At 41.2% G+C, this 24,851-nt stretch overlaps 1 protein-coding gene and 1 long non-coding RNA gene across 4 annotated transcripts; both read left to right on the forward strand.

The window, feature by feature from the left end:
- Positions 1-459: 459 nt before the first annotated feature.
- On the forward strand, positions 460-4,943 carry LOC111853596 (uncharacterized). Of its 2 annotated transcripts, XR_011992475.1 has the most exons (5): positions 460-685; positions 3,584-3,661; positions 3,928-4,087; positions 4,180-4,275; positions 4,375-4,943. It is a non-coding gene; the product is annotated as an uncharacterized lncRNA (long non-coding RNA). The 2 variants fall into 2 exon arrangements; XR_002840491.1 differs by having other exon boundaries at positions 3,584-4,087.
- Positions 4,944-7,540: 2,597 nt separating this feature from the next.
- LOC111853092 (plakophilin-1-like) lies at positions 7,541-24,232 on the forward strand. Of its 2 annotated transcripts, XM_023829659.2 has the most exons (14): positions 7,541-7,864; positions 9,206-9,288; positions 11,077-11,306; positions 11,730-11,862; positions 12,554-12,761; positions 13,683-13,851; positions 14,716-14,833; positions 15,689-15,865; positions 16,272-16,442; positions 16,774-16,927; positions 19,443-19,629; positions 19,822-19,906; positions 21,187-21,267; positions 21,368-24,232. In XM_023829659.2, the coding sequence occupies exons 1-13, from the start codon at positions 7,615-7,617 to the stop codon at positions 21,265-21,267; spliced, it is 2,046 nt and encodes a 681-aa protein (XP_023685427.1). In that variant the 5' UTR covers positions 7,541-7,614; the 3' UTR covers positions 21,368-24,232. The 2 variants fall into 2 exon arrangements, with proteins under 2 accessions (XP_023685427.1, XP_023685433.1); XM_023829665.2 differs by lacking the exon at positions 7,541-7,864 and having other exon boundaries at positions 9,208-9,288; positions 11,072-11,306.
- Positions 24,233-24,851: the final 619 nt, after the last annotated feature.

A 24,851-nucleotide genomic window follows, 5' to 3' on the forward strand; every position in this document is an offset into this window, starting at 1 on the left:
ATTTCATGAATATGAAAATATGAAACATAAAAAGCTGACTAAGGTTCACAAATAAATATAATCCTTCCAAAACATCTTTAAATAATATTGTCTATTTTCAGAGACAAACTTTAACTTCACCCTAATATCACTTGTACATTTGGTGTATTGTTCATGTGTTTACTGTGTTCTAAGGATTAATTAAAAACTATTTATAATATCTACACCAGATTAAAAAAATGAAAAATACAAAAACAAAACCTACAACCATCTGCCAAATAAATAAATGTAAATAAAAATGTAAATGAACAGATATTTGTATAAAAGAGAAATCTGTATGAAAGTCTGGTGTGTAATTTCACTTAATTTAACTTTCAGAGATCACTGGCACGGACAGGGCTGGCTGTCAGGTCTGTGTCGGTCCCCATGGGTCTGGAGACCGGGGTAAGATAAGGAGGTGTTAGTTAGAGGAATCTCTGAGCACGTGACATGGTCTGGTAACTCACATCCTGCCTAGAGAGGAATGGAAGTATTATGCACGTAAGAATCTGTTCCGTGGAGAGTCGCAGATGGAAAGGTCCTTAGGGATAACCCTGCTCTCAGTGCCGGGTAAGGTCTTTGCTAGGGTCATCCTTAACAGGATTCGTGCTCACTCGCCTGTCAGCGATCGGCGCAGTCTGGGAAGATATAATGGAAGATCTGTTTAGTAAGTACACATAAAATATTGCTGCAATGTGGTGAGATGTCCTTAATCGATATGCAGAGGCGTAGATAACAGTCAAGCACATATATTTGGCACAGCTGCCAGAGGGTAGCAGAAAGGGCACAGACAAGAGAAGTCAAAGTTTACACATCGAACACCATCGGGGGTAGGGGATTGCCAACACAGCAAAATCGGAGAACACGATCTTCAGCACTTCACAAGAACGTGACACACTCCCCTGCACTGAGCTAACTACATCTCATCACGGACATTATTTACACAAGTATTTATACATTTATATGCATGCTGGTCTGCAAGTGATTAAGCCTCCTGGCATCACAGTATTTAAGATGTTTTAAATGTGCGTGATCAATATACCATCATGCATGAGAATTATTTAATGTAATAGTAATGTCTGATTCTGGGTTTCTTTCTTTGTAATCACCTAAAAACTAATCCACTAGTTTTACTAGTTAATAGTGATTTATGGCAAATCTATAGTGAAGGCTTGTTTGAGTATTTTATATGCCTTTGCAAATGCATGTGCATCTTTTTTTGTCTTGGACTAGTGATGAACCATATGTAAAAAACTGAGGTGTATCTCAGAAATATTCAGACATTCCTTCAGAATACATAAAAATAATCGAATGGGCCTGTCGTCTAAGTAGCATCATACACGTTATACAATTTTCCTCCCTGATCCTGGAGTCAAAGATCTTTCTGCAGATGGGGTAGGAGCGGCGAGGATCAGGTGGCTGAGGGGGGGTCTGCGGCAGGGTGAGGGGGGGTCTGCGGCAGAGTGATGCTGCATCTGGCACAGTTCTTTCCTAAGTTTTTTCACCCGATTGTTAACATAAACTTGAGTTGTGATCTGATCACAAGCAGAGATGGGCAGTATTTCAATAAAATGTATTTAAAATATGAATTTAATTTTAAATATGTCTGTATTTTGCTGGATGGAAAAAAAATATATGTAATTTGTAACATAATACTTTGAGAGATTGTACTTTATGTATTTAAAATATTTTATAAAATATGTCATTTTATTTATTTATTTCCGGTCATTTTAATAACCTTCATCACCAGACTTTTAAATACAGCCTATCACCATTTTTGGCTACATGCAAGTAAATCACGTGACACGTGAGAAGGCGGCGTTGCTGTGTGTCCATGAGTGAGCAGACACACACACACACATGCACACACACACACACACACACACACACACACACACATCCGTCAGCCACAGCCACTAATCGTGTGGGCGTAAAGGTTCTGAAACTGAGATCGAAACCGCAACACAAACGTTCACAGTCTCATATCGTGGTTCCGGAAGATGGAACCACAATATCCCTCCATTCCCCCCCCCCCCCGCCAACCGCAACCTGCTGCCGCAGGTGCAGCCTGTTGAGCTCTCTTTACGTTACTAATGTTACAAAGGTCATTTTGCATTTCACAGTTAACACTATAACAGGTAAATCACAAAATTACTATTTTATTTAAAGTTCAGGTAAGAGGTATACACTCACCTAAAGGATTATTAGGAACACCTGTTCAATTTCTCATTAATGCAATTATCTAATCAACCAATCACATGGCAGTTGCTTCAATGCATTTAGGGGTGTGGTCCTGGTCAAGACAATCTCCTGAACTCCAAACTGAATGTCAGAATGGGAAAGAAAGGTGATTTAAGCAATTTTGAGCGTGGCATGGTTGTTGGTGCCAGACGGGCCGGTCTGAGTATTTCACAATCTGCTCAGTTACTGGGATTTTCACGCACAACCATTTCTAGGGTTTACAAAGAATGGTGTGCAAAGGGAAAAACATCCAGTATGCGGCAGTCCTGTGGGCGAAAATGCCTTGTTGATGCTAGAGGTCAGAGGAGAATGGGCTGACTGATTCAAGCTGATAGAAGAGCAACTTTGACTGAAATAACCACTCGTTACAACCGAGGTATGCAGCAAAGCATTTGTGAAACCACAACACGCACAACCTTGAGGCGGATGGGCTACAACAGCAGAAGACCCCACCGGGTACCACTCATCTCCACTACAAATAGGAAAAAGAGGCTACAATTTGCACGAGCTCACCAAAATTGGACAGTTGAAGAATGGAAAAATGTTGCCTGGTCTGATGAGTCTCGATTTCTGTTGAGACATTCAAATGGTAGAGTCAGAATTTGGCGTAAACAGAATGAGAACATGGATCCATCATGCCTTGTTACCACTGTGCAGGCTGGTGGTGGTGGTGTAATGGTGTGGGGGATGTTTTCTTGGCACACTTTAGGCCCCTTAGTGCCAATTGGGCATCGTTTAAATGCCACGGCCTACCTGAGCATTGTTTCTGACCATGTCCATCCCTTTATGACCACCATGTACCCATCCTCTGATGGCTACTTCCAGCAGGATAATGTACCATGTCACAAAGCTCGAATCATTTCAAATTGGTTTCTTGAACATGACAATGAGTTCACTGTACTAAAATGGCCCCCACAGTCACCAGATCTCAACCCAATAGAGCATCTTTGGGATGTGGTGGAACGGGAGCTTCGTGCCCTGGATGTGCATCCCACAAATCTCCATCAACTGCAAGATGCTATCCTATCAATATGGGCCAACATTTCTAAAGAATGCTTTCAGCACCTTGTTGAATCAATGCCACATAGAATTAAGGCAGTTCTGAAGGTGAAAGGGGGTCAAACACCGTATTAGTATGGTGTTCCTAATAATCCTTTAGGTGAGTGTATTTTGTAAATATTACACATTACTAAGGCTGTAATGGTTCACATATTAGTCATATTAAATTACAAGTCACTTCTGTCTTAATTAAATACCTTTTCTCTGACTAGTGTTTTGTATTTTATGTTGTTAAATTTGATGAACAATCGCCTTGCGTCCATAGCCTCCGGGATAGACGCCCCGCGACCCTGAATAGGACAAGCGGTTTCACAAAATGGATGGATGGATGGATGATGAGCAAGTATTTCTCATTTATAACAAGATGGTTTTGATGTATTTATGCCCATCTTTGATCACACGATAGTCAGTGCAGCAATTAGCTGCACACATAACCTGGGTCACTGATACATTTTTTTGATCGAAAAGTCGTCGGGCCAGACCTGGGATGCGTGTATGAAGTCTTGTATTTGTGTTTCGACTGTAAGATTGTGTTTGTTATAATAAGTTTGTATTCTAAGAGAGAGAGACACACATACTATTGGTGTTCATTATTGTCTGGGCTCCCAGTTGCCCTGTCCCATTGCCAGAGGGCCTGTACAGTGGAATCCTGAGCTACATGAGGATTTAACGTGGAGAAGGGGGCCTGCAAATCCTTCCACCACGGACTTATCCACAACACCCAATGTTCCAGTGGCAAGTGGCTTCTCTCAAGGCGACTTTCAGAAGAGTGAGGTTACACAGAGCTTCCCTGTATTTCAAATGTCACATGTACCTTCAAACCTATGTTTGGATTGTGCTTAACCTGGTACCTCCCCCTAGTCCTTACTGTCCACGGTGGCCCAACCTGGAGCTATTGCATCACTCAGCATCACTCTTGGATTTATAGGAACACACAAGCCTTTCCACCACCACAAGGTGAAGATCCTCAACACAACCTACCGCATTACAACATTACAGTGCTCTTCCAAAATAACACCATCCCTGCTAAACTAGTGTTATTTTTAATGTTAACAGATTACCGATCCTGAAGAGTTCTTCACAAAGGATGTGGAAATGGATCTCCTTAGACGACCATGGGGTTGCTCACCATTTACTGACGGATGCTGTTGAATTCGCCGTTGTGTCTGAGGACAACATCGAGACCATCAGTGACCTACCAAATGCATTGTTTCTCCTCATCTGTCTTCTACATGCTCTGAACATTTACTATCCCAAACGATAAAAAAATACCTTTGAGGTAAACCTATACCTTTTTGCGGGACTGTCAACAATTACTCAGCAAAGACAATCTCCTTGGAGACCAGAGCTACTTTGGAAAGATATTGTGGGTGGCATTTTGGTTCTGTGTCCCCCAGATTTAGGTGTTTCTCTTACTCTCTGGATGACCTAATTGCTAGCACTTGTACTATAGTTTATGCATTTGTATAGTTCCTTTATTGCATGGTTTATTTGCATATTATATGCTGTGTCCTTGCAGTTTTAAGGTATACTGGTCAGATTCTCCTTAATTTTAAAGGATGGTTATGTCAATTTACAGTGTAGGGACTTTAGTGGTTTTTCTGAATAAATACTGTGAAATGTTATGTTCTTTGTGTGATTGTACAGCATCAAAGCATATAAGTACATTCAATCTAAAGTACAGTTCACTTAATTTCTTTATCTAACACATTTTAAGAAGTTTGCTAAATAGGGTAAAAATTATTTTTTTTGGGTGGATGTAACTTTTTGTTCACTATTTTTGTTGAAGGTTCTTTGCAGTGTATTGGGGCCAATGTTCACGATGTCTTTACTGTTTGATGTCTATGTTCACGATGTCTTTACTGTTTGATGTCTATGTTCACACTATCTTCACTGTTTGATGTCTGTGTTCACGATGTCTTTACTGTTTGATGTCTATGTTCACGATGTCTTTACTGTTTGATGTCTATGTTCACAGTATCTTCACTGTTTGATGTCTATGTTCACGATGTCTTTACTGTTTGATGTCTATGTTCATGATGTCTTTACTGTTTGATGTCTATGTTCACAGTGTCTTCACTGTTTGATGTCTATGTTCACAATATCTTCACTGTTTGATGTCTATGTTCAGTGTCTTCACTGTTTGATGTCTATGTTCAGTGTCTTCACTGTTTGATGTCTATGTTCACAGTATCTTCACTGTTTGATGTCTATGTTCACAATATCTTTACTGTTTGATGTCTATGTTCACAGTGTCTTCACTGTTTGATGTCTATGTCCACAGTATCTTCACTGTTTGATGTCTATGTTCACGATATCTTTACTGTTTGATATCTATGTTCACAGTGTCTTCACTGTCTGATGTCTATGTTCACAGTGTCATCACGGTTTGATATCTTGTTCATATTTCCTCCCAAGAAGCAGGCGGCTTTTAATTTCATAACTGCAGTTGGCGTCTGTTTGTATGTGGAGCCTCATGGGGGGGGGGGGGGGGGGGTTGAGGTCTCTGCCCATTTAGGGGAAGACGTGACTTGCATTAGCCAGTTTTGATTGGTTTCAACCACCCCCCCCCCATTTTACACCCATGATTTTTTGCGGCGTCTTTAGGTGTTCTACATGCTCCACATGCCAGGCAGGTGGCAAGTTGGGCATGCTGGTGGCAAAGCGTCCTGGCATGGGGCTGGTTTCCTAAGGCAGTGCCTACTCAGAAGATGGCGCCCTAGCAGTGGTCACTCATGATGCCTAATGGGTCGTTTGACACTGGTCCACACAGTAGTTGTTTCCTTGATTCATCTCCAGTGCTTGCAGGATCCTCAGCATTACCTTGCTAGCAAAAACTGGAATATAAGTGCATTTTTTCCATACCAGTTGTCACTATTGTGTTTTCCAGATTAGCCTGAAAATTGTGAGCAGCACTTTAACAGCACCATCTTGCATTCTGCTGGAATTCCACACTTTCTCTTCAGGCTTTCCACAACCTCTTTAAGATGATTTTTGAGCTCTAGCTCAGTTAGAACATTATATTCTGACCAACTCCTAATATCTTTTGCTTCTCTCAATTTCCAGCCCCCTTATTTTTTTAACCAGGCCCATCTTCCATGGACGGTTGGTGTCCTTGATATTTCTAATCTTCCTGAAGAATTTTCTCATCTCTCCCATGTTTTGTATTACCAGGTTAAGATTAAAAATCGGGTTAGAAGGAAATTTGGTTTATCTTTAAACTGTTTATGAAGATCAGGGTTTTTTTTGACTTAGTAATGTGTTTAGAAATTTTAATTTTGGAAGTGAAACAGCAGAAAGAAAAGGTTAATTGGAAATGCTTTGCGTCACGCATGTATATTATGTTAGAAACTTTTATTTCAGTGGATGCTGGAGCATCTTGTATCACTTTGGATTGGAACCATAAATGTCATTGTGCTTAATATATATTTCCTTCTTCTTAGACAGGAGAAGGACCCAGAACCAATTAAGGTACCGCACACCTGTAATTTTCATAGTCAAACAGAAAAAATTAAAATGTCCGTATCTTTAACATGATAGCCGAGTGTGGGTGTGAAACTTTCATTTCAAAATGTTTTCACGTTTGCTAGGTTTGTTTTGACCAATTTACGCGGAAACAAGACGTGCGGCGAGATAAGCAAAGCAAAAGGACGCCATCGCTACGGAGGTGCACTTCAAACAGCCTCCGGCAGATGGCAGCCGGAACACGCTGCCTAAAGTTCGCAACTGATGCCACATTTGGGAATTTATTGAATTATACTTAGAAATGTGAAGTCAGTGGTTTAAAACTACAGCTAACGTTTCGCTATAATTCTTGCTTGTTTGGTTCATTAAAATATTGTGTTTTGTGTTAATGTTGTATGAGTGTCCTTGCGATGGGGTGGCGCCCCATGCCCCGTAGCTTCCCGGATAGGCTCCGGCCCCCCGCGACCCTTAATATGATAAGCGGTTACAGAAAATGGATGGATGGATGCATGGGTGGAGTTCTGCTATGTATAGATTCTAAGAATAAGCAACGTATATCAATTTTATATGTTAATTTTTGCTGAACACAACATTATGCATAAACAAGTTACATCTTTGTTTTTTAAGGCATGCAAGAATGGAAAGTGAGCGATTAAGATTTAGAAATGGATGCCGAAGGTTTTTGCGGTAAACCAAGAAACATAGAGAATGCAAAAGGAGTGGGAGGTGTTCTGCCAAGTCTCTTGGGCGTTGGCTGGGACTGGCAAGGACGCGGTGTATCACTCTCGGCTCATTTGAGTGTAAGTGTGACAAGTGGGAAGTAGATTGCGGATGACAGACAGGATCGTTCACTTTCAAAAGGAGAAAAACGGTTTGAAACAGAATAAAATGAAGAATTTAGTCGTGTCGAATGAGCCGTTGCGCTCGTTTGTACCACTTCATCAAGTGCAGGAGACGTCCCTCGCCGTCCCGTCCGATGACAAGCTGAGGACGGGGCAGCAGCGCGTCATGGATCAGGTCTACACCATGAGGCGCAGGTCGAAGTCCAGCATGAGCGGCTCTGGGTCACTGTCTCCTTCCAGTAAGACTGCGCTACTTTCTTTGCTAAAAAAAACAAAATCACGTTGTGGTGTATATTGTGCAGCTGACTGTATATTTGTGATATATGTAATATGTATGGTTTTCTTCAGATTAATTTATACCGCAAAGCTTTCAAAAGTTCAGTTATTTGTTTCATTATTCTGCAAACACCAGCTTCTTTAAAACTGAATAATGTCATTACTTAAAGTTTCGTGTGTTGGTGGTTTGTTTGCATATCTAAATATCGAGACAGAAAATAATAAAAGGCCTGTAACCAAATGTTGAGTAAAATTGAATTAACACCCCGGCCAGCAGAGACCGTAGTTATTGCATGTAGACCTGTAATCAACTTTACGTATTCCCTGCTAATGCATTTTATTTTTTTTTTGCACTAAGCAATTAATTTTCCGAAGTTCAGCAGCATTTTTATTGTAGATATACAAGTTGTTGTTTTTTTTTCTTTTTGAGGAGGATTTTTTTGTGTCTTTTGTAATGACTTGCAATATAATTAGATATAGGCTATTAAAATTCCACTGATTGCAATATAAATATTTATATATAGATATATATTTTATCAACTGTTTAAATGTTTATCTTCAAATAATATACTACTGGTTTCGCATGTATCAGCAGAAATGTAACACTTTTGGGTCCGTGAAGGACACTGACTTTCACAGAGGTGCTATAAAAAAAACTAATTAATATAGTAATTGGTTTTTGTTGAAATTATGTGATATTTAGTGGTTGGTAAGTAATTCATCTTGAAAGCCATATAAAGAGAATTCCTACCCTGGGGTGCTGTTAAGGAGTTCGCCCCCCTTGAAATCAGACTGATTGGGCCCCAGTCACTCAGGGGCCCACCCCCACTTGAAGGGGCCCCTGTTCCTACATACAGCATTTTTTTAAAAAGACATGTTTCAATAGTCAGTAATTTTATAAATGCTAACATATGCAATATTTTTTATTTTTGTCTAAAAAAAACCTCTAAAAAGGAAGGGAGTATGTTAAATTAGTTATCATGTCTAAAAATATGTGGTATTCTTTCTTGCAGTAATTTCAAGTTTTCTTAAAGCTATTGTGAGTTCTTCTACAGTCTTGTTGTCAGGACAAAATTGTAAGAGTTTATAGATTTAACCCCAAAATGCTGCAGTATTTCAAAAAGACTTGCAAAATCTTCCACATTTCTAGAGATATTGTTAATATTTATAACATGCTTATTAAGTTCTTTAGTATTCTGTCTAAATGAATTAAAACCAATTCCGTTCAACAGCAAAGATGCTTTTTAACGTGCTGCCACCATCTTCTAATCTGTGTGATAATTTTCTCTTTATGTATCATGCAGGTCCAGTAAGCTTCTCTTTCAATAAAAACATCTCATCAAAAATCAATTTAAGCAGCCTGACTGGATCCCTGAAAGGAATGAAGGTGCGTCTTCTGGAAATTGTTCTCTCTAGATGTATTTTTAATTTTGTAATTGTAGTGATTGCCCATTTTCCCTGTTGTAGTAATTGTAGTGATTGCCCATTTTCCCCGTTGTAGTAATTGTAGTGATTGCCCATTTTCCCCGTTGTAGTAATTGTAGTGATTGCCCATTTTCTCCATTGTAGTAATTGTAGTGATTGCCCATTTTCCCCGTTGTAGTAATTGTAGTGATTGCCCATTTTCTCCATTGTAGTAATTGTAGTGATTGCCCATTTTCCCCGTTGTAGTAATTGTGGGAATTGGCCAGGTCTTATGAAGACAGAGGTTTTCTGGCTCCTATGGATTTATTTTCCCCTCCTGTTTCAATGGCCATCATTGATGAATCACAGACTATTAGTTGTTTTTTTCCCCTCTTTTATTGTCATTTATTATATATTCCCACAAATTCTGTTGTTCCTAAAAACATTGCTCATTTAATGTCAGAAAATCCTAGTCAGGGGTTACCTTTTGTACAACAATAATTACTGATGCAGTAAATGCATTACAATTTCAAGAAAAAAAAACATGTCCTGCATTCCTGATTGGACGGCTTAAGCATGAGCAGAATGTATCACTAGTGTGAGCCAATAGCTGCCCTCCAGCTGCTCCCTTTAACGATGCGGTCACGCTGTTGTTGAACGAGGCCGTGTTGAGGTGTCAGGATGGCATGTAGGCCGACACCGAAGCCAACAGAGAGATCAAGAAGATCAGCAAATAGCACATACATATGTCCATACTGTAGATGAGGAGGCCAGGTTGTTGGTAGAAAATGTTGATGCACCGGTAAAGTGAGGAGATGCTCACAACTGCAAACTATTTTCGCCTGCTAGTGTGAAATTCATAGCATTTTTATACTGTGCTGTATTCGTTAGTGTAGAGTGCACTTACAGTCCAAGGGAATGACTGCCTCTCTTTTATAAGATCCCATAAACAGTTACTGAAAAATAATCCAGATACTGATTTAATTTTTCATGTAATTTAATTTAATAATGTGCAGGATTCTGTGACGCTATCCTGTATGGTGGAGTGAAGATGGATGAATAGATAATGTGCTGGGCATTGGGCTACACAAATGCACAAACGAATAAGTAAAGAATGCAACTGTTGATTTACGAATAAGCAGCAATTAATAATTGCTTTTCAGTCAGCACTTTTGAACTACATTTCTCGTCTTGAGGTCCTTAGGGGTAGGTTCTGGGTTACTGTCTTGAGAAAGGCTTGGATGTCACCCCTGATGCATTACGCTGATGTCATCCGCCTAGCAGATGTCGGTAGATTCTCATACCTCCACCCATCTCGTTCTGAAGGGCGTCGCCTCGCTTCCAGTTCATAACATTCGGCTCGGTGTTACCCCGAGTCACCTCCGCTGGGTGGGGGTGTGGGGGGGGGAATCTACCCAGGACTGTGCGCAGGCGATTAAAAAAAATAACTAAGAAGAGAAGCGTAATGCTCAGTGGCCATTGTTTTGGTGAGCTTCCGAGAATCACGCTGCGAGCCGCTTTCTTTGAGATGTGTTTCTGTTTGGCTATTAAAGGCAGCAAAATGCTTTGGGATCCAGTTCTTCTTTGCTCTCCAGTTATCGGAACATTATAAATGTTTATCACACTGGCCTTTCATACGGGTTCTGTTGGTGTCTCGTCAGAACACGGCGTTTGTTAGGGGTCATTCAGGCTGCAAGGTGATTCTTTGGGTGAGCGGTTCTCTGAGCAGTGGTACCGACAGGGCTGAAAATGCGCTTTCTCTGAAGAGCAGGTGATGGGGAAGCAGAGGATCAGCTCCACCCAGTACGCCAAGGCGAACCACAGTTTCAGCACCATGGACGGCCGTGGAACGGCACGGAATATGATGATGAAACCTACTCGCAGCAACCCAGAGCTGGCACCCCCCCCACAGCTTGTGAGCCCCCGATACCCACCCACCCGGCCAATCCTCAGCCAGACCACCTTCACCAAAGCCGAGTCCAACTCCAAGGCCAAGAGTAGGTGAGTGGGGTTAGACCTCCCAACAAAGCCAGGTTCTCTCTCGGTTCCTGTGGATTGAGCGGCACCCAGACACCAAGAATTTCTTGACGAAGAAAGATCATGTTTGGTATAGTATAGTAACCTGGTGGGCGTTCCACAAAGCAGGATTTCTTGCTTAGTTGGATAATTGTCAGATTTAAGGTACTCTTGGCTAAATGTAAGTGAATAAAGTCCATTTAGCCCAAACTAAAGTTATCTGGCTAAACAAGAAATCCTGCTTCATGGAACACCCCCTTGATTCGAATCTGATATTGTAACATAAATATTTACATGTAGCTATATTCTGATTCACGGTTCAGTTATACTTTATTCTTAGGCAATTGGCTGGTTTTAAATCCATTTCGCAAACAACGCTTCATCAGTTTGATTTTTCCGTGCATTTAGCTTTAAGGAGGAGAACGACATGAGTGTGAAGGACGCCGTGGAGTTCCTCACCAGCCCGGATGAGAAGTTCCAGCTCTATGGGGCCTCGTTCATCCAGCACAACACTTACAGTGACCCAAAAGCCAAGCAGGAGGTGAGATGTGGACTAGACGTGGTCCTGGTGAATCACCAGGATAGTGTCACTCATCTGGCCCTGGGGCGGTGGTTCCCAGTCCAGTCCTCAGGTACTCAGGTATGTTTTTGCTCCCACCCAGATCCCTGAAAGATCTGGGTGGGAGCAAAAACACTGTCGGGGGGGGGGGGGGGGGGGAGGAGGCGGGAGGCTGCACACTGGGTTGGGAATCACTGCCCCAGAGGACAGACTGACAGTCAGATCCCACATAGTATGCCACGGTGTAACACACATGACTTTATACATGATGTTAAACTGTATAAAAGATGACCTCATCTATGGTTTCATCTATAAAAATGAATGGTTTTCACCCTGGATGTTTCACCAAGCTAACTGAGGGTTCAGTACTTTGATCAAACATCTCAGCAACCTCAAACTAGGGATTTTAAGACACAAACTAGCAGACCAATGTGTCAAAGCAATACCCCACCTACTGTCTGATAGCTACTGTATATGCAGTAATCAATGTAAATTATGTCTTTTTTTGTAACAGTATTCACTTCCACTCTTGTCCTTTTAAAATCTCTGATAGACTTGAATTGGCGCTGACTTGCCCATGAATGCTAATCTGCGGGTCCAGCAGAGGCTTCAGCACGAATCGCACGTCCACATGCCTCCTTATAGTAAGCGTGTGCCTGTGATGCCCCCTCAGGTGCTGCAGCTGAAGGGGATTCCCTCGCTGGTGTCGCTGCTTCAGAGCTCCTGCCCCCCGGTTCAGGAGGCGGCTTCCAGTGCCCTACGCAACCTGGTCTTCAAGGACAATGCCAACAAGCTGGAGGTGCAGCGGTGTGGCGGCATCGGCAAGGCCCTGGCGCTGCTGAAGAGCACCGACTCCGACGAGACCAAGAAGCAGCTGACCGGTAGGGGGCGGTAGAGAGGCGGAGCCGGCGCAGGGTGGGCCTCTAAACTGGAGCCTGAGAAATCAGTCCATTTAGCGTCACGGATGCTAGTGCTACAAGGCAAACTCAAAGGTGCAGGAAAGTAATACAAATTAAATGTGCGACTTTATGAACCTGGAATGATGCAGAATATTTAGGATGCAAATGTATTTTAAACCATCAATGCTCATTTGGTAATTATTAATTTCTAATGAACATATATATTGATTTGGCAATATCTGTAGATACGTCGATAATAACTGCTAGTACTGAAAATATCCGCTATTTAATAATTTACTCTTTGACATTTATTCTCATTTACAAACCTTGTTTTGATTTAATTATTAATGAAATGAAGGAAGTGGAATTATGAGCAAAGTAATAGAAGGTTACCTTTTTCGTTCTATACAAATGAACAGCACAGAAGATTCTGGAAGCTGAAGATATGGGAAGAGAAACCGTTGAGGGAAATTGAAATTGTATTTGAAATTGTAATGAAGTGAAAGACGCGTGAAGGGAATCGGTATCGGAATCTGTGAACCGGGCCTGTCAAATATGAATGACTGTTAGGCTGGTTCAGAAGCTCTCAAAGATGCTAAAGAAAATTTTAAGTTAATGCTAAAGAACAAAATTGTGATTGTCAAATATTTGCAGTCGTTGTCTAGACACTGAGTGAATAGTGTTTGCAGTGGATACATTCAGTGAATAGTGTTTGCAGTGGATACATTCAGTGAATAGTGTTTGCAGTGGATACATTCAGTGAATAGTGTTTGCAGTGGATACATTCAGTGAATAGTGTTTGCAGTGGATACATTCAGCCGCTGTGTGTTTACATCCTGGGTCTTGAAGAGGAATTTGGGGGTGGGATGTCATCTCACGACACGGCGTTACCGGACCTTCTAGGTCTCCTGTGGAACCTGTCTTCATCGGACGATCTGAAGTCGGATCTGATCCAGACCGCCATGCCTGTCCTGACGGATACTGTGGTGGTGCCATATGCGGGCATGTCGGAGCAGAACACCAGCGACAACATGGACCCTGAGATTTTTTACAACACAACAGCTTGTCTGAGGTGAGGCCCTTGCTTGGTGTTTCACAGCCATTTTCCATCAGAAGACCTTCTTCACAGGGTACAGCTCTGTCTGACCTTTCTTGTCGTGTAGCTGTTTGTAACATTACTAAATATAATACATGAATGCAGTTTAAAATCATAGTGAAAGGGTTACCTAATGGAAAATGTTATGTAAAAAGGGTAGGTATAATAATGAAAAGCCTCAGCATAAACGTTTTCGGTCAATATGCATGTGTGTGTATGTATGTAACTGAATAAAAATTTAAATTCAAAATTCAATACATGCATATTGCATATCATATTGCAAATGGGTATTAAAAACTCTTCTGTTAATGTCAAAATTCATAAACAAGAACAGTTCAACAGCAACCAAGAAACTGGTGAACAGCAGCTGCTGAATATATACAGGCCCTAGTTTAAAGGTTGTATTGTTCTTAGTCTAAAGGTTGATTTGCGTGTTATTTTCTTTTTATAACAGCAGAAATGCACATCTGTGGCCTTATTACCACACAGTTTAACCTTTAAACTGCAAAAATATACTTGCATACAAGGTATGTCAGTCTCTGTCTGTAATGCTGTTTAAATTATAAAAGATGCCTCTTAATTTTAATGTCAGTTTTTTTTTCTCTTACAAGCATTCTGCAGTTAGAGGAATATGTTTTTTCTGCTAATGTGTTGTCAAGTGGTTGAACAAACACGTCTCGGTCTTTTCAAAGTTGTTGTTTTTATGAAAAAGGAAGCCAGATCAAGTCACGGTACCGGCCTCTTTAAACACGAAAAAGCAGGTTGGAGTCAAATATCGGTGACACAGATTTCACTCTGTGCTGCACATTGACTAACTGAATGGGTCGCTTTCTGATTAAGGAACCTGAGCTCCGACAAGCAGAAGAACCGGCAGGCAATGAGGAACTGCCGTGGGCTGATCGATTCCCTCATAAGCTACGTTCAGGCGTGTGCAGACGCCGACAGGTCGGACGACAAGGTGGGTAACAGAAAAGGTGTTTGTGTGTCACACAGCTTCTCTCAAAGGGGATTGGCAGTGTTTTAAAATGATGCAAAGCATTGCATATTATAACAATCTAAAACATGAAATATATTTTTTTACTAATGTAGTTGACACCTGTGCCTGAATTATACAACCAAGTACATTTTGTCTGTGTAGTTTGGGGTCATTGGGATCAAATGTCAAAAGATCAATTAGGCTACAGTAGCATGGCAACCCCAACAAATGCAGAATCTGATGGTTCTTTGGTATTTTGGGAAGTAATTTCACGAAGAACTTAGATGCTCAGTCAAATTGTTCATTTCTTTTCTTTATTCATTATATGTTAATAATGAATTTAGTCCTATTTTGAAAGACCCAGTAAAAAATACATAATCTCTTAAAACCTATATAGAGTCTTTGTTGTCCTTAAATTTTAGCCTTGCTTCTTAATCTTCGCTGAGTTCCATTGATAAACTTCTTAAGACACACCAGTTATTTGTGTAATATCTGGGTGATTGAAAAAACATTCGCTGTAGGAAGAGAAAGGGGGGGGGGGGTGGGGGTAATGTTTTTTACAATTTTCTAGTATGGCAAAGGCATTAAATCAATATCAAAATAAGAAAAAATATTGCTGCAGAAAAATAATTGCAAATGCCGTAGTTGCACTAATGTACATCAGTATAAAAGGATAGAAATGTGGCTGTTATCTATTCATAAGACGTCTGACAAAAATAAAGTCAGACCACCGTGTCCAGCTGTGTCCCTTTGTGGTTTCCTTCCTCTTTGCCGCTTTTGGAAGCTCGGAACCTCTCCAGCTTGAATCTGCCCGCTGACTTACTGTGTTCCCGGCAGTCGGTGGAGAATTGCGTCTGCATCCTGCACAACCTAACCTACCAGCTGGAGAAAGAGGCACCGGGGCTCTTCAGTAAGATCACGGCTCTCGCCACACCCCCGGCCAGGAGCACTGCCCAGAAGAACACCTCGTCTGTGAACTGCTTCAGCCAGCAGGGCAGCAAGACTGAGCAGGAGGTACGTCAGACTTACGGGCCAGACAGTAACAGCATTTTACATTTAGGGTATAAAGTATTTCCATTCGGGTCATCCTCGTATTTGGGTTTGGACATTATTTGCATAGATTATAATTAATATATGTTGGTGTTATGCCCCTGAGCCCCTTTCCTTTAAAAATAAACCTAAGAGACCCTGCATTTCTAGAAAATGTGTTACACTTTAGCAAAACAAAACTAAATCCATTTAGTTACAAAAAGCAGATTTTGCCGTTATTGAAGGAATCACTTGATTGTCAAGTATAAATATAATTGGTTAGTCTCTAAGTCAGTCCACATTATTCCTTTGATAATAACAGCAGGTCTGCGCACACAGAGCCCACATAACTTCACAGAAGTAACTTTGTTACCTTTGCATTTAACCATAGAGCTACTTTGACTACCCGGTAATGGAGGACAACAATCCCAAAGGGGCAGGCCGGCTCTTCCACTCCTCGACCATGCAGACCTACCTGAACCTCCTGGGGAGCAGCCAGAACGAGTCAACACTGGAGGCCTGCATGGGGACTCTGCAGAACCTGACAGCTCAGACGGGAACTGTAAGCAATGGCCTCATTTTCCATTCAGATGTAGCATTGGAGAAGGCAGGGTCAACCAGTCCCTGGGGCAACTGGGAGTAAGGGGCGGTGCTCAAGAGCTCAGTGGTGACCTCATTCTGCAAACCAGGGGATTTTCCCTGCTTCAGTTGAGGCATAAGTGAAGTCAGCTTAGATGTGTTGGCTCTGGTCTTCCCCAGGCATCATCCAGCAGTCGCACGCTTGTTTTTTTGGCATCATGAGAGGCTAGTCGTGCAGAAGAGGACGGTGGCGACCCAACTGCTCTCAATCTGGTCCGCTTCCTCAGCCTTAACACAGGTCCCTATGTCCGTAGGTGTCCAACGTGATGAGCCAGACCATAGTCCAGAAGCTGAACGGCCTGCAGAGTTTTGCGCCACTGCTGCAGTCCTCAAACCCGAAATTGCAGAAGACAGCCACGGCACTGCTGGGAAACCTGTCAAGGTCTCCGCGCATCCAAAGCACTCTGGGTAAGGGCCGACACCACCTCCTCTGCTAATAGACCCTGATTGTGGTATCGGCAGTATATCGTAAAACGCCACTGTGCATTTGCGGCATTAAGACTTGATATGGACGTGTTGGAAGGATAAAGGGATGATCCACATAGCGACTGAGCACAGTTGTTCTTGCTTGCTTGCTTGAGGCAGGTTAATTATTCAAGAACTTCAACAGGCTAGGAAAAAACACAAGGAGAATCTCACACCAAATAGGTTCAAGGAGCATAAGCAAGAAAGACATACAGGAACAAAGTTGGGAGCAAATGCAGGGCAGAAACAGCTACAAACACCATGACCAACTGAGGATCAAGGGCAAAGGCAGGCACATATATACACAGATTTCAAGGGTAAGATTCCGGACAGGTGTGGACCAATTACAATTACACTGTGAAGCTAGTCACAATCAAACACTAGGGGCTGGGACTTTACTGGAGACAAACAGATATCAGGTGAACTAGGACATATTTACAAAACTAGATACAAACAAGACAACTGACCAAGGTACAAAACAAGGAATCATACAAGAACACAAGGAACTATAATAAACAAGGATAGACAACCGGATGTTGGGGTATATCTCCAGGTGTGTGGAGTTTAAGTCAAGGGAGGTAATGCTAAGATTATACAATTCCTTGGTGAGACCTCACCTAGAATATTGTGTACAGGTTTGGTCACCATATCTTAAAAAGGACATAGCGGCCTTAGAAAAGGTGCAGCGTAGGGCCACAAGAATGATTCCTGGTCTTAGAGGAATGTCATACGAGGAAAGGTTATTTGAGCTAAATCTGTTCAGCCTCAAGCAAAGGAGACTGAGGGGGGACATGATCCAGGTCTATAAAATTCTAACAGGTTTGGATGCTGTTCAACCGAATAGTTACTTCAGCATTAGTTCAAATACAAGAACTCGTGGCCATAGGTGGAAATTAGCGGGAGAACATTTCAAACTGGATTTAAGGAAGCACTTCTTTACACAGCGTGTAGTCAGAGAATGGAATAGTCTTCCTGATAACGTAGTGCAAGCTGAATCCTTGGGTTCCTTTAAATCAGAGCTAGATAAGATTTTAACAACTCTGAGCTATTAGTTAAGTTCTCCCCAAGCGAGCTCGATGGGCCGAATGGCCTCCTCTCGTTTGTATAGTTCTTATGTTCTTATGTTCTTATGAATCTAGGGGCAAGGAACATAAAAATGTGTAGCAAGTTGACGGAGGAGACGAGTCATTTTGCAGCCACTCGCGTAGCTCGTCCAGCCACGCAGGGACTCACTCCCTGCATGACAGTCCACATTTTTTCTCCTTACTGGGAGCTGAGAGGGAGCAAAAATGTGGGCTGTCTGTGAGTCCCTAAGCATTGGATTTGGGAAAGACTGGTCTAGAGCATCTATTATGGCTCACTGCACAACCAATTTCAGGAAATAAAGTCTTCAGCATCTTGACAATGTGTGTCTATGATTACTTAAATAAGTACATAAAAACCAAGTGAAAAAAACACTACTAATGACTACAGAACAGAGAATGTGTGCTGAATTATCAAATCGAGACCTCTCGATTATAAAATCCATATCAGTGACAGCACATTGTATGTAGCAAGACGTGATGCATAACTACAATGTGAGGTTACTGATATGGATTTCATAATCATTGATATGCACTTTATTACTATATGGACTTTTAAGATGTAATGTGCTGGTATACTCTGATGTCACTGATATAGACCTATTAGTCACTGAGATGCACTTTAAAGACAAGATGCAATTCTCATTTTATTAGCTCTCTTTCTTACCTCACTATTGTTAAATTATTTATTTAAATAATTTTAAACTACTAAGTTCTATGGTTTGCTTCAAACTGAATTTCATTGTATACTAATATGCAATGACAATAAAAGGATCTAATCTAATCTTATGATGTCTCGGTATTCTTCGTTAAAGTAATTAGCCATGCCACGGTTTTGTTGATTACTTTTCTACTCCAGAACAGCTGCCTGTGGTGGAGGTTTGTGGTGAAGTCAAAGCCACGAAAACCACTCCAAAGCACTCCAAAGTGCTCCAAAGTGCTCCAAATCCACTCCAAATCCACTCAGCGTGCTAACATAAATGCTAATGCTGAATTATTAAAATAAGGGATGTAAAAGTGGTGAAACTGCTGGGTCACAACTGCAAAGTTTGTTTAGGCTGGGATATACGGCTTGGGGGAAGGGAGGAAAGTAAAACAGTATAAGGACAGTAAAAAAAAGTAAAAGAAAAATGAAAATGGGCTGTATTACCTATCAAATACCAGACTCAGGCAGAAGCTAAATGCACTGAACTACCATTGTAATGCTGTCATACAATATTAAGAGCAGGTTTCATTACTCATTTTTGCCAGCTATTTAGCGAGCGACATTTTGTCAGATTGTGTTTCTTTGTTGGCTTTAAAAAAAGGGTAGACAGTTTGATCCAGTCAGTGAATGAGGAGATCAGGGCCTGATTGCCGTCATCTCTCCTCGACAGCTCGGCATGCCCTACCGCGACTGGCCAGTGTGCTCACTTCCGGGGCGACTGACCCGGCAAACACCGATGACACGATGATGGTTGCCTGCCACACCATCCGCAACCTGCTGAAGGTCGAGCCTGAAGTGGGGAAGAAGCTGCTGAACAACACTCTGATCAACTCTCTGGTGGACCTGAGCAAAAACAGGTGCACTCAGCTGTTGGGTTAATGCATGTGTGCATGGAGGTGTTGAAGTGTGAGTCTTTGACAGCTAACAGGGAATACAAGGATGCCCTTGTAATGCCAGCACAACTTGATGATTAACATTAAGGATTTAGCGCTGACTAAGCCTTTTTCGTTAACGTGTTGTTTGTATGATTCTTTTCCTTTCCTTCGCAGATACTTCCCAAACTCCAGCCAGGCTGCAGGCCTCCTACTTCATAGTCTCTGGGCAGAAAAGGATACCCAGAGCATCCTAAAAAAGGTATTGGTCCTGGCAAAGTTATATTTAAGCTCTCTGGCCAATAGGAGCATCCAGAGATTAAGTAGGTTAGACAAAATTGGAGAGGGGACTGTATTAGGAGGGCCAGCACTATGACTAACACCGTTGCCTCACACCTTTGGGTGTTTGAGTCTCTGCTGTGGCTCCTTGTGTGTGGAGTTGGCATGTTCTACCCGTGTCGTTGTTGGGTATCTCCAGTTACCCCTCACAGTCCAAGAACATGGTGAAATTAACTGGAGTTTTGCCCATAGGTGTACATGTGTGACCGAACGATGTGTGAGTGTATGCCCTGTGACAGGCTGGCACCCCATCCTGGGTTGTTCCCTGCCTTGTGCCCTGTGACAGGCTGGCACCCCATCCTGGGTTGTTCCCTGCCTCACACCTATAGGCTCCAGACCCCTGCAATAAGGCATGGTTACAGAAAATGGATGCTTGGATGGATGGATGGATGGATGGATGGATGGACTGACTGTATTTTCCTACCTCATGCAAACTATAAACATTCTCCTGTAAAGACTCCAGCCGTTAATGGCTGCTTGGTATTTTGGCGTCACTGGCTGGGCTGCTCTGTTAAGTGTCTCACTTAATTATAGCTGAAAATACTTGACACCAGTTGGGTGAATCATTATCAAGCCCTAATTGATGTATTGCATGGCATGGCCCTTAGACTGCCAACTGCACGGCTGAAATCTAAGACAAGATCTTGGGAGTGGCTGTATTATTTTGAGCTTGAGCTGCTCATGTCTCAACATGGCGTTTAGATGAATGAAGGGAGGGGATCTAAAGTGAGGTGAAGGCTGGGAAATTTGGATGTAGCTTTTTTTTTTTTAAAGAATACGTTTGTATTCGTGTTGGGTGGTGCTGAAACCTAAGATCTGAGCGATGTGGTAAAACCAGCTCTGACCACATCAGCTGGGATGTATCCCACAGATTTTTTTAAGAATCAGGCAGGATTCAAAATTAGGCATTTCAGCGGAGTCTTTTGGGCAGAACTTTTGGTCGGTTGTAGAAACTTTTCCACTGATGTGAAAATAAATTCCAAACAGACCAATTTGGGCTATTAAACAGAGCATGATAAGCTCACAGGATTTGAGTTGCCAATTTTGCCACCGCTGTACCTGGTGATCCTGGGGTGGGTGTGGTGGTGCGAGTAAAGAGTGACTTATCTCTACTGGGCGAGATGAAGCTCTCTGTGAGGTTAACAGCCTTCTTGATCATGAGACTTCAGGACACCAGCTAATTTAACCTATTTTGTCTTGCAGCAAGGAATGAACAAGGGCTCCTTTATAAATGACATCACCACGTTGGCCTTTAAGTCTGCAGCTCAGTCCATTCTGACATAGGTATGTAGGTGTGAACAGAAGATGCACTGCTACATTTTTAACGAGCACAGCTCCTTGTTTTTGACTTTTAACCCGGTCTAAGTTGTTTTCTGTTTCACAGGTAACCTATAACTTTTCTGCAGATGCTGTTACAAATGACATGATCCTACATTCAACACCAACTAGACAGTTGTGATTGTATTATTACACATGATATGAACATTATTATGGTTTGGTATTCAACTCTTCCTGTTGCTGTGCTTTGGTAGTAGAGATTATATTTATCAATGGATGGCTTAATTTTCTAAAATTAATATAATATTAGTTATACTTTGACAAGCAATTGTCATTAATAGGTAAGGCACGTGGATTCAAGGTTATGCATTTATATCACAGGCACATGATTAAACATTTACAGTGATCATATATGAACAAAACTCTGTGTTGCTAACATGTTCTAAATGGTGGAAGCCTAAACACTGCTGGATATCTCTCTTTATTTACTTTGAGGAATTTGCTTGAGGGGTCATATTCACCTTAAAATTTGTTCCGAGTTTTGAGGAGGGTGAATCAAAATTCTCATACGAGTGAAATTCTATAATTCTGTATCGCTCTCTAATCTTAAAACTCCTAGTTCTTTTTATCTTTGTGCAAGTAATGTATATGTTGGTTCAATAAAAAATGTTGCACGTAGCTTGGCTTAGGTATGTGTGAGATTTTAGCTGTAGTATAGTACTTTGTTCATCACCTGGCATTTCTGTTTATTGGTTACACACTGCCTTAATAGTACTTGTACTGTTGTTCCTTTTTATTTGAATATAAATCAATTCAGAAGAACACAGTTTGGATATTTTTCACTACATGTATATTACGTAATATATACAGCTGCAGAGAAAAATAAGAGACCACGGCACAATTTTTTGTTTCACTCATTTCTCAATTTATGGGCGAGTATCTGTGAATAATGTTGTTTTTTTTTATTTTTGCAAACTGCAGCCTGGATCTTCTCTCTTTTCCATTGATGAAGGGCTTCTTCCTTACTATATGGGATTTTATGGGTCTGATACACACTGTCCTAGCAGTGCACTTCACACCTGCACTGAATGTTTCCCTTTCCCATGAGAGTGGTCTCACTTTCTTCTGCGGCTTCTGCAGATTTATACACACACACACACACACACACAAATACACACAGTGGTGATCAGAATTAGAGAACAAGTAATATACAAAGTCACAGCTTATCCGAATTCAAAGTTATTCTAACATGAATGGAGGAGATGTATTTTAATCAGTTTTCATTTTGTTTCATTTTCAAGGCGTGTGATCAAAATTAGAGAACGATTTGGTATACTTCACAGTGTTTGGATCTAATCTGAAATATCTCTGAATATCTGGCAACCCCAATCTACTTGAAAACATTGGTAGGCATTTTGCAAGATAGTGAAACTCTCTAAGGTGACCGAAATCCTGTGACATCAGGTCATTCAGATGAAGGCCGATGGGATGACCCTCTTAGTCACTGGAAGAGGAGCTAGTTATTCCAAGAGCTTCATTTCTCAAATATTGAAGCTCTACAATAAAGTGAAGTCATTTGAGTCCGGAAAAAGGCTGGCTGCCCACATATGACCAGCACACAAGTGGACAAGGAGACTTATAATATGGACTGAAAGCCTAATCGGTGGTGACTAAGCCACACATCAGCAAGAAGAATGAACAGGCAAGACCAGCCCTTTGCTGAGAAACATGTTGCATGGACAGAAGAGAACTGGTCCAAAGTTAATTTCAGTGATGAAAGCAAGTTTAATTTAGTTGGTTCAGGTGGGAAACATTATTTGTGGTGTTGAGTTGTGGAAAGACTCCACCAAAAGCGTGTGAAGATGTCAGAAAAGGGGTAAGTGTCATGGGTGGGGTATGTTCTCTGCAGGAGTCATGTCTCTCATACGGCTACATGGTCAAGTGAATGCTAATGAGAACCAGAACCACTTTCAGCAACATCTGGTTCCTTCCCTACGAGCATCAGCCAGTCAGCCAGCCATTTTTATACAGTGCCCCTTACCACACTGCAAAAAAGACAGTGCCCCTTACCACACTGCAAAGTGGGTGAAGCAACTCCTCAAAGCTGAGGACATGCAGGTGATGAAATGGCCTGATCTGAACCTTATCAGGTAACTGATGACAAAATTACGGCAGATAAACCCACTACAGTTACCAAATTGTAGAAGAAACTGGAATACGAGAGGAACCAAAATCAAGTCAAAGCAGTGTGAGAAGGTGGTTGTGTCCCGTGGGCACCGATATGCCAGTCACTGAACACAAGGGCCTCTATTCATCTTATTAATTTCCTAAAGATGTAGCCATCAAAAAAGGTTATAGAATTTATTTGTAGGCTTCTTGTCCAAAAAAATAACTGTCTCCTAATTTTGATTGCATGCCCTCTTCAAATTTCCTGTTTAAACCATTTATTTTTTTTGTTATGTCGCATAGCTTTCACTGATACAATATTATTAAAAACTTCTATAGTCATGTTAGAAAAACTGTGAATTCAGTTAAACTGTGACTTTATATATTACAAAAACGTCTCTTGTTCTCTAAATTTTATTGCCACCGTCTATGTATATATATATATTTGTGTGTGTGTGTATATATATATGCGCGCGCACACACACACACACACACACACACACACACACACACACTAATATGTGCTGTCAAACTCTTTGTTTTGCCTAAATATTTTTGATTTAATTCATTTCTCAGTGAGTGGAGACTTTTTATGGTGGTTAATTGACCCTGTTTACCAGTTGCTTATCTAAAGCATGTGTTTCTGAGTACACTTTCTGTAAAATAACTTCATTAATCCTTATTGCCAAACACATAAATAAATAACACTGGAACAAAGCAGCAGCTTTTACTGTTTACTAACATGTGAGCGTATTGTTTGGTGATGAACTGAAGAAACAAAGACATTAAATTGAAATTGATTCCATTCTTGTATTGTAGCCTGTTTATTGCGTGGCTCAAAGCATGATATTCCAATAACAATTCACCAGTTAGGCATCCATTAATTTAAATATTTTTATTTATTACATGTCCACACCTATTGGGATGTGTAAAAAGTGATGTGTCAGCTTCTCCTACCAAGTCCTGTATTTTTTTTTCATGCCACACTTTACCGTCCCAAATAATTAGCATTAGCCATTTGGGGGCTAATGCTAATTTGGGGTCATAGCTACATGGAAAAGGAAAAGTCTTTTTTTATTACCAGACCTCTTGCTATCCTCACATTAAACAGACAGCTGCTCTTGTCATTTTGGAGTTAAAATGACTCTGCTGATATATTTTCTGATGCGCAGTGGAATTATTATACTGTACCTGTCGTTCATTTTCAACTACAGTCTGGCATCAGTATTTATGCATCTGTGGTTATCTTGATATCTTTTACGCCAACCTTTTTGTTCAACCACGGCATGACGATTGCATTACAACCCCCCCCTTTTCCCTTTGGCATTGAGAAATGAAGCATAGAATGTGATATAAAGACAGCATAAAATAAAAAATAAAAAAATCACAATAAACATTCACTTTCATAAGTGAACAATCCAAAT

The sequence above is a fragment of the Paramormyrops kingsleyae genome, chromosome 8, assembly GCF_048594095.1.
Source record: "Paramormyrops kingsleyae isolate MSU_618 chromosome 8, PKINGS_0.4, whole genome shotgun sequence".
NCBI lineage: Eukaryota > Metazoa > Chordata > Actinopteri > Osteoglossiformes > Mormyridae > Paramormyrops > Paramormyrops kingsleyae.

Bases quoted from the DNA above. Each gene is read 5' to 3' on its own strand.
- LOC111853092 (XM_023829659.2), top strand. From the start codon at position 7,615: ATGACAGACAGGATCGTTCACTTTCAAAAGGAGAAAAACGGTTTGAAA. The intron at 11,863-12,553 runs GTGAGATGTGGA...ATGCCCCCTCAG, and splicing joins ACCCAAAAGCCAAGCAGGAG to GTGCTGCAGCTGAAGGGGAT. The intron at 14,834-15,688 runs GTGGGTAACAGA...TGTTCCCGGCAG, and splicing joins CCGACAGGTCGGACGACAAG to TCGGTGGAGAATTGCGTCTG.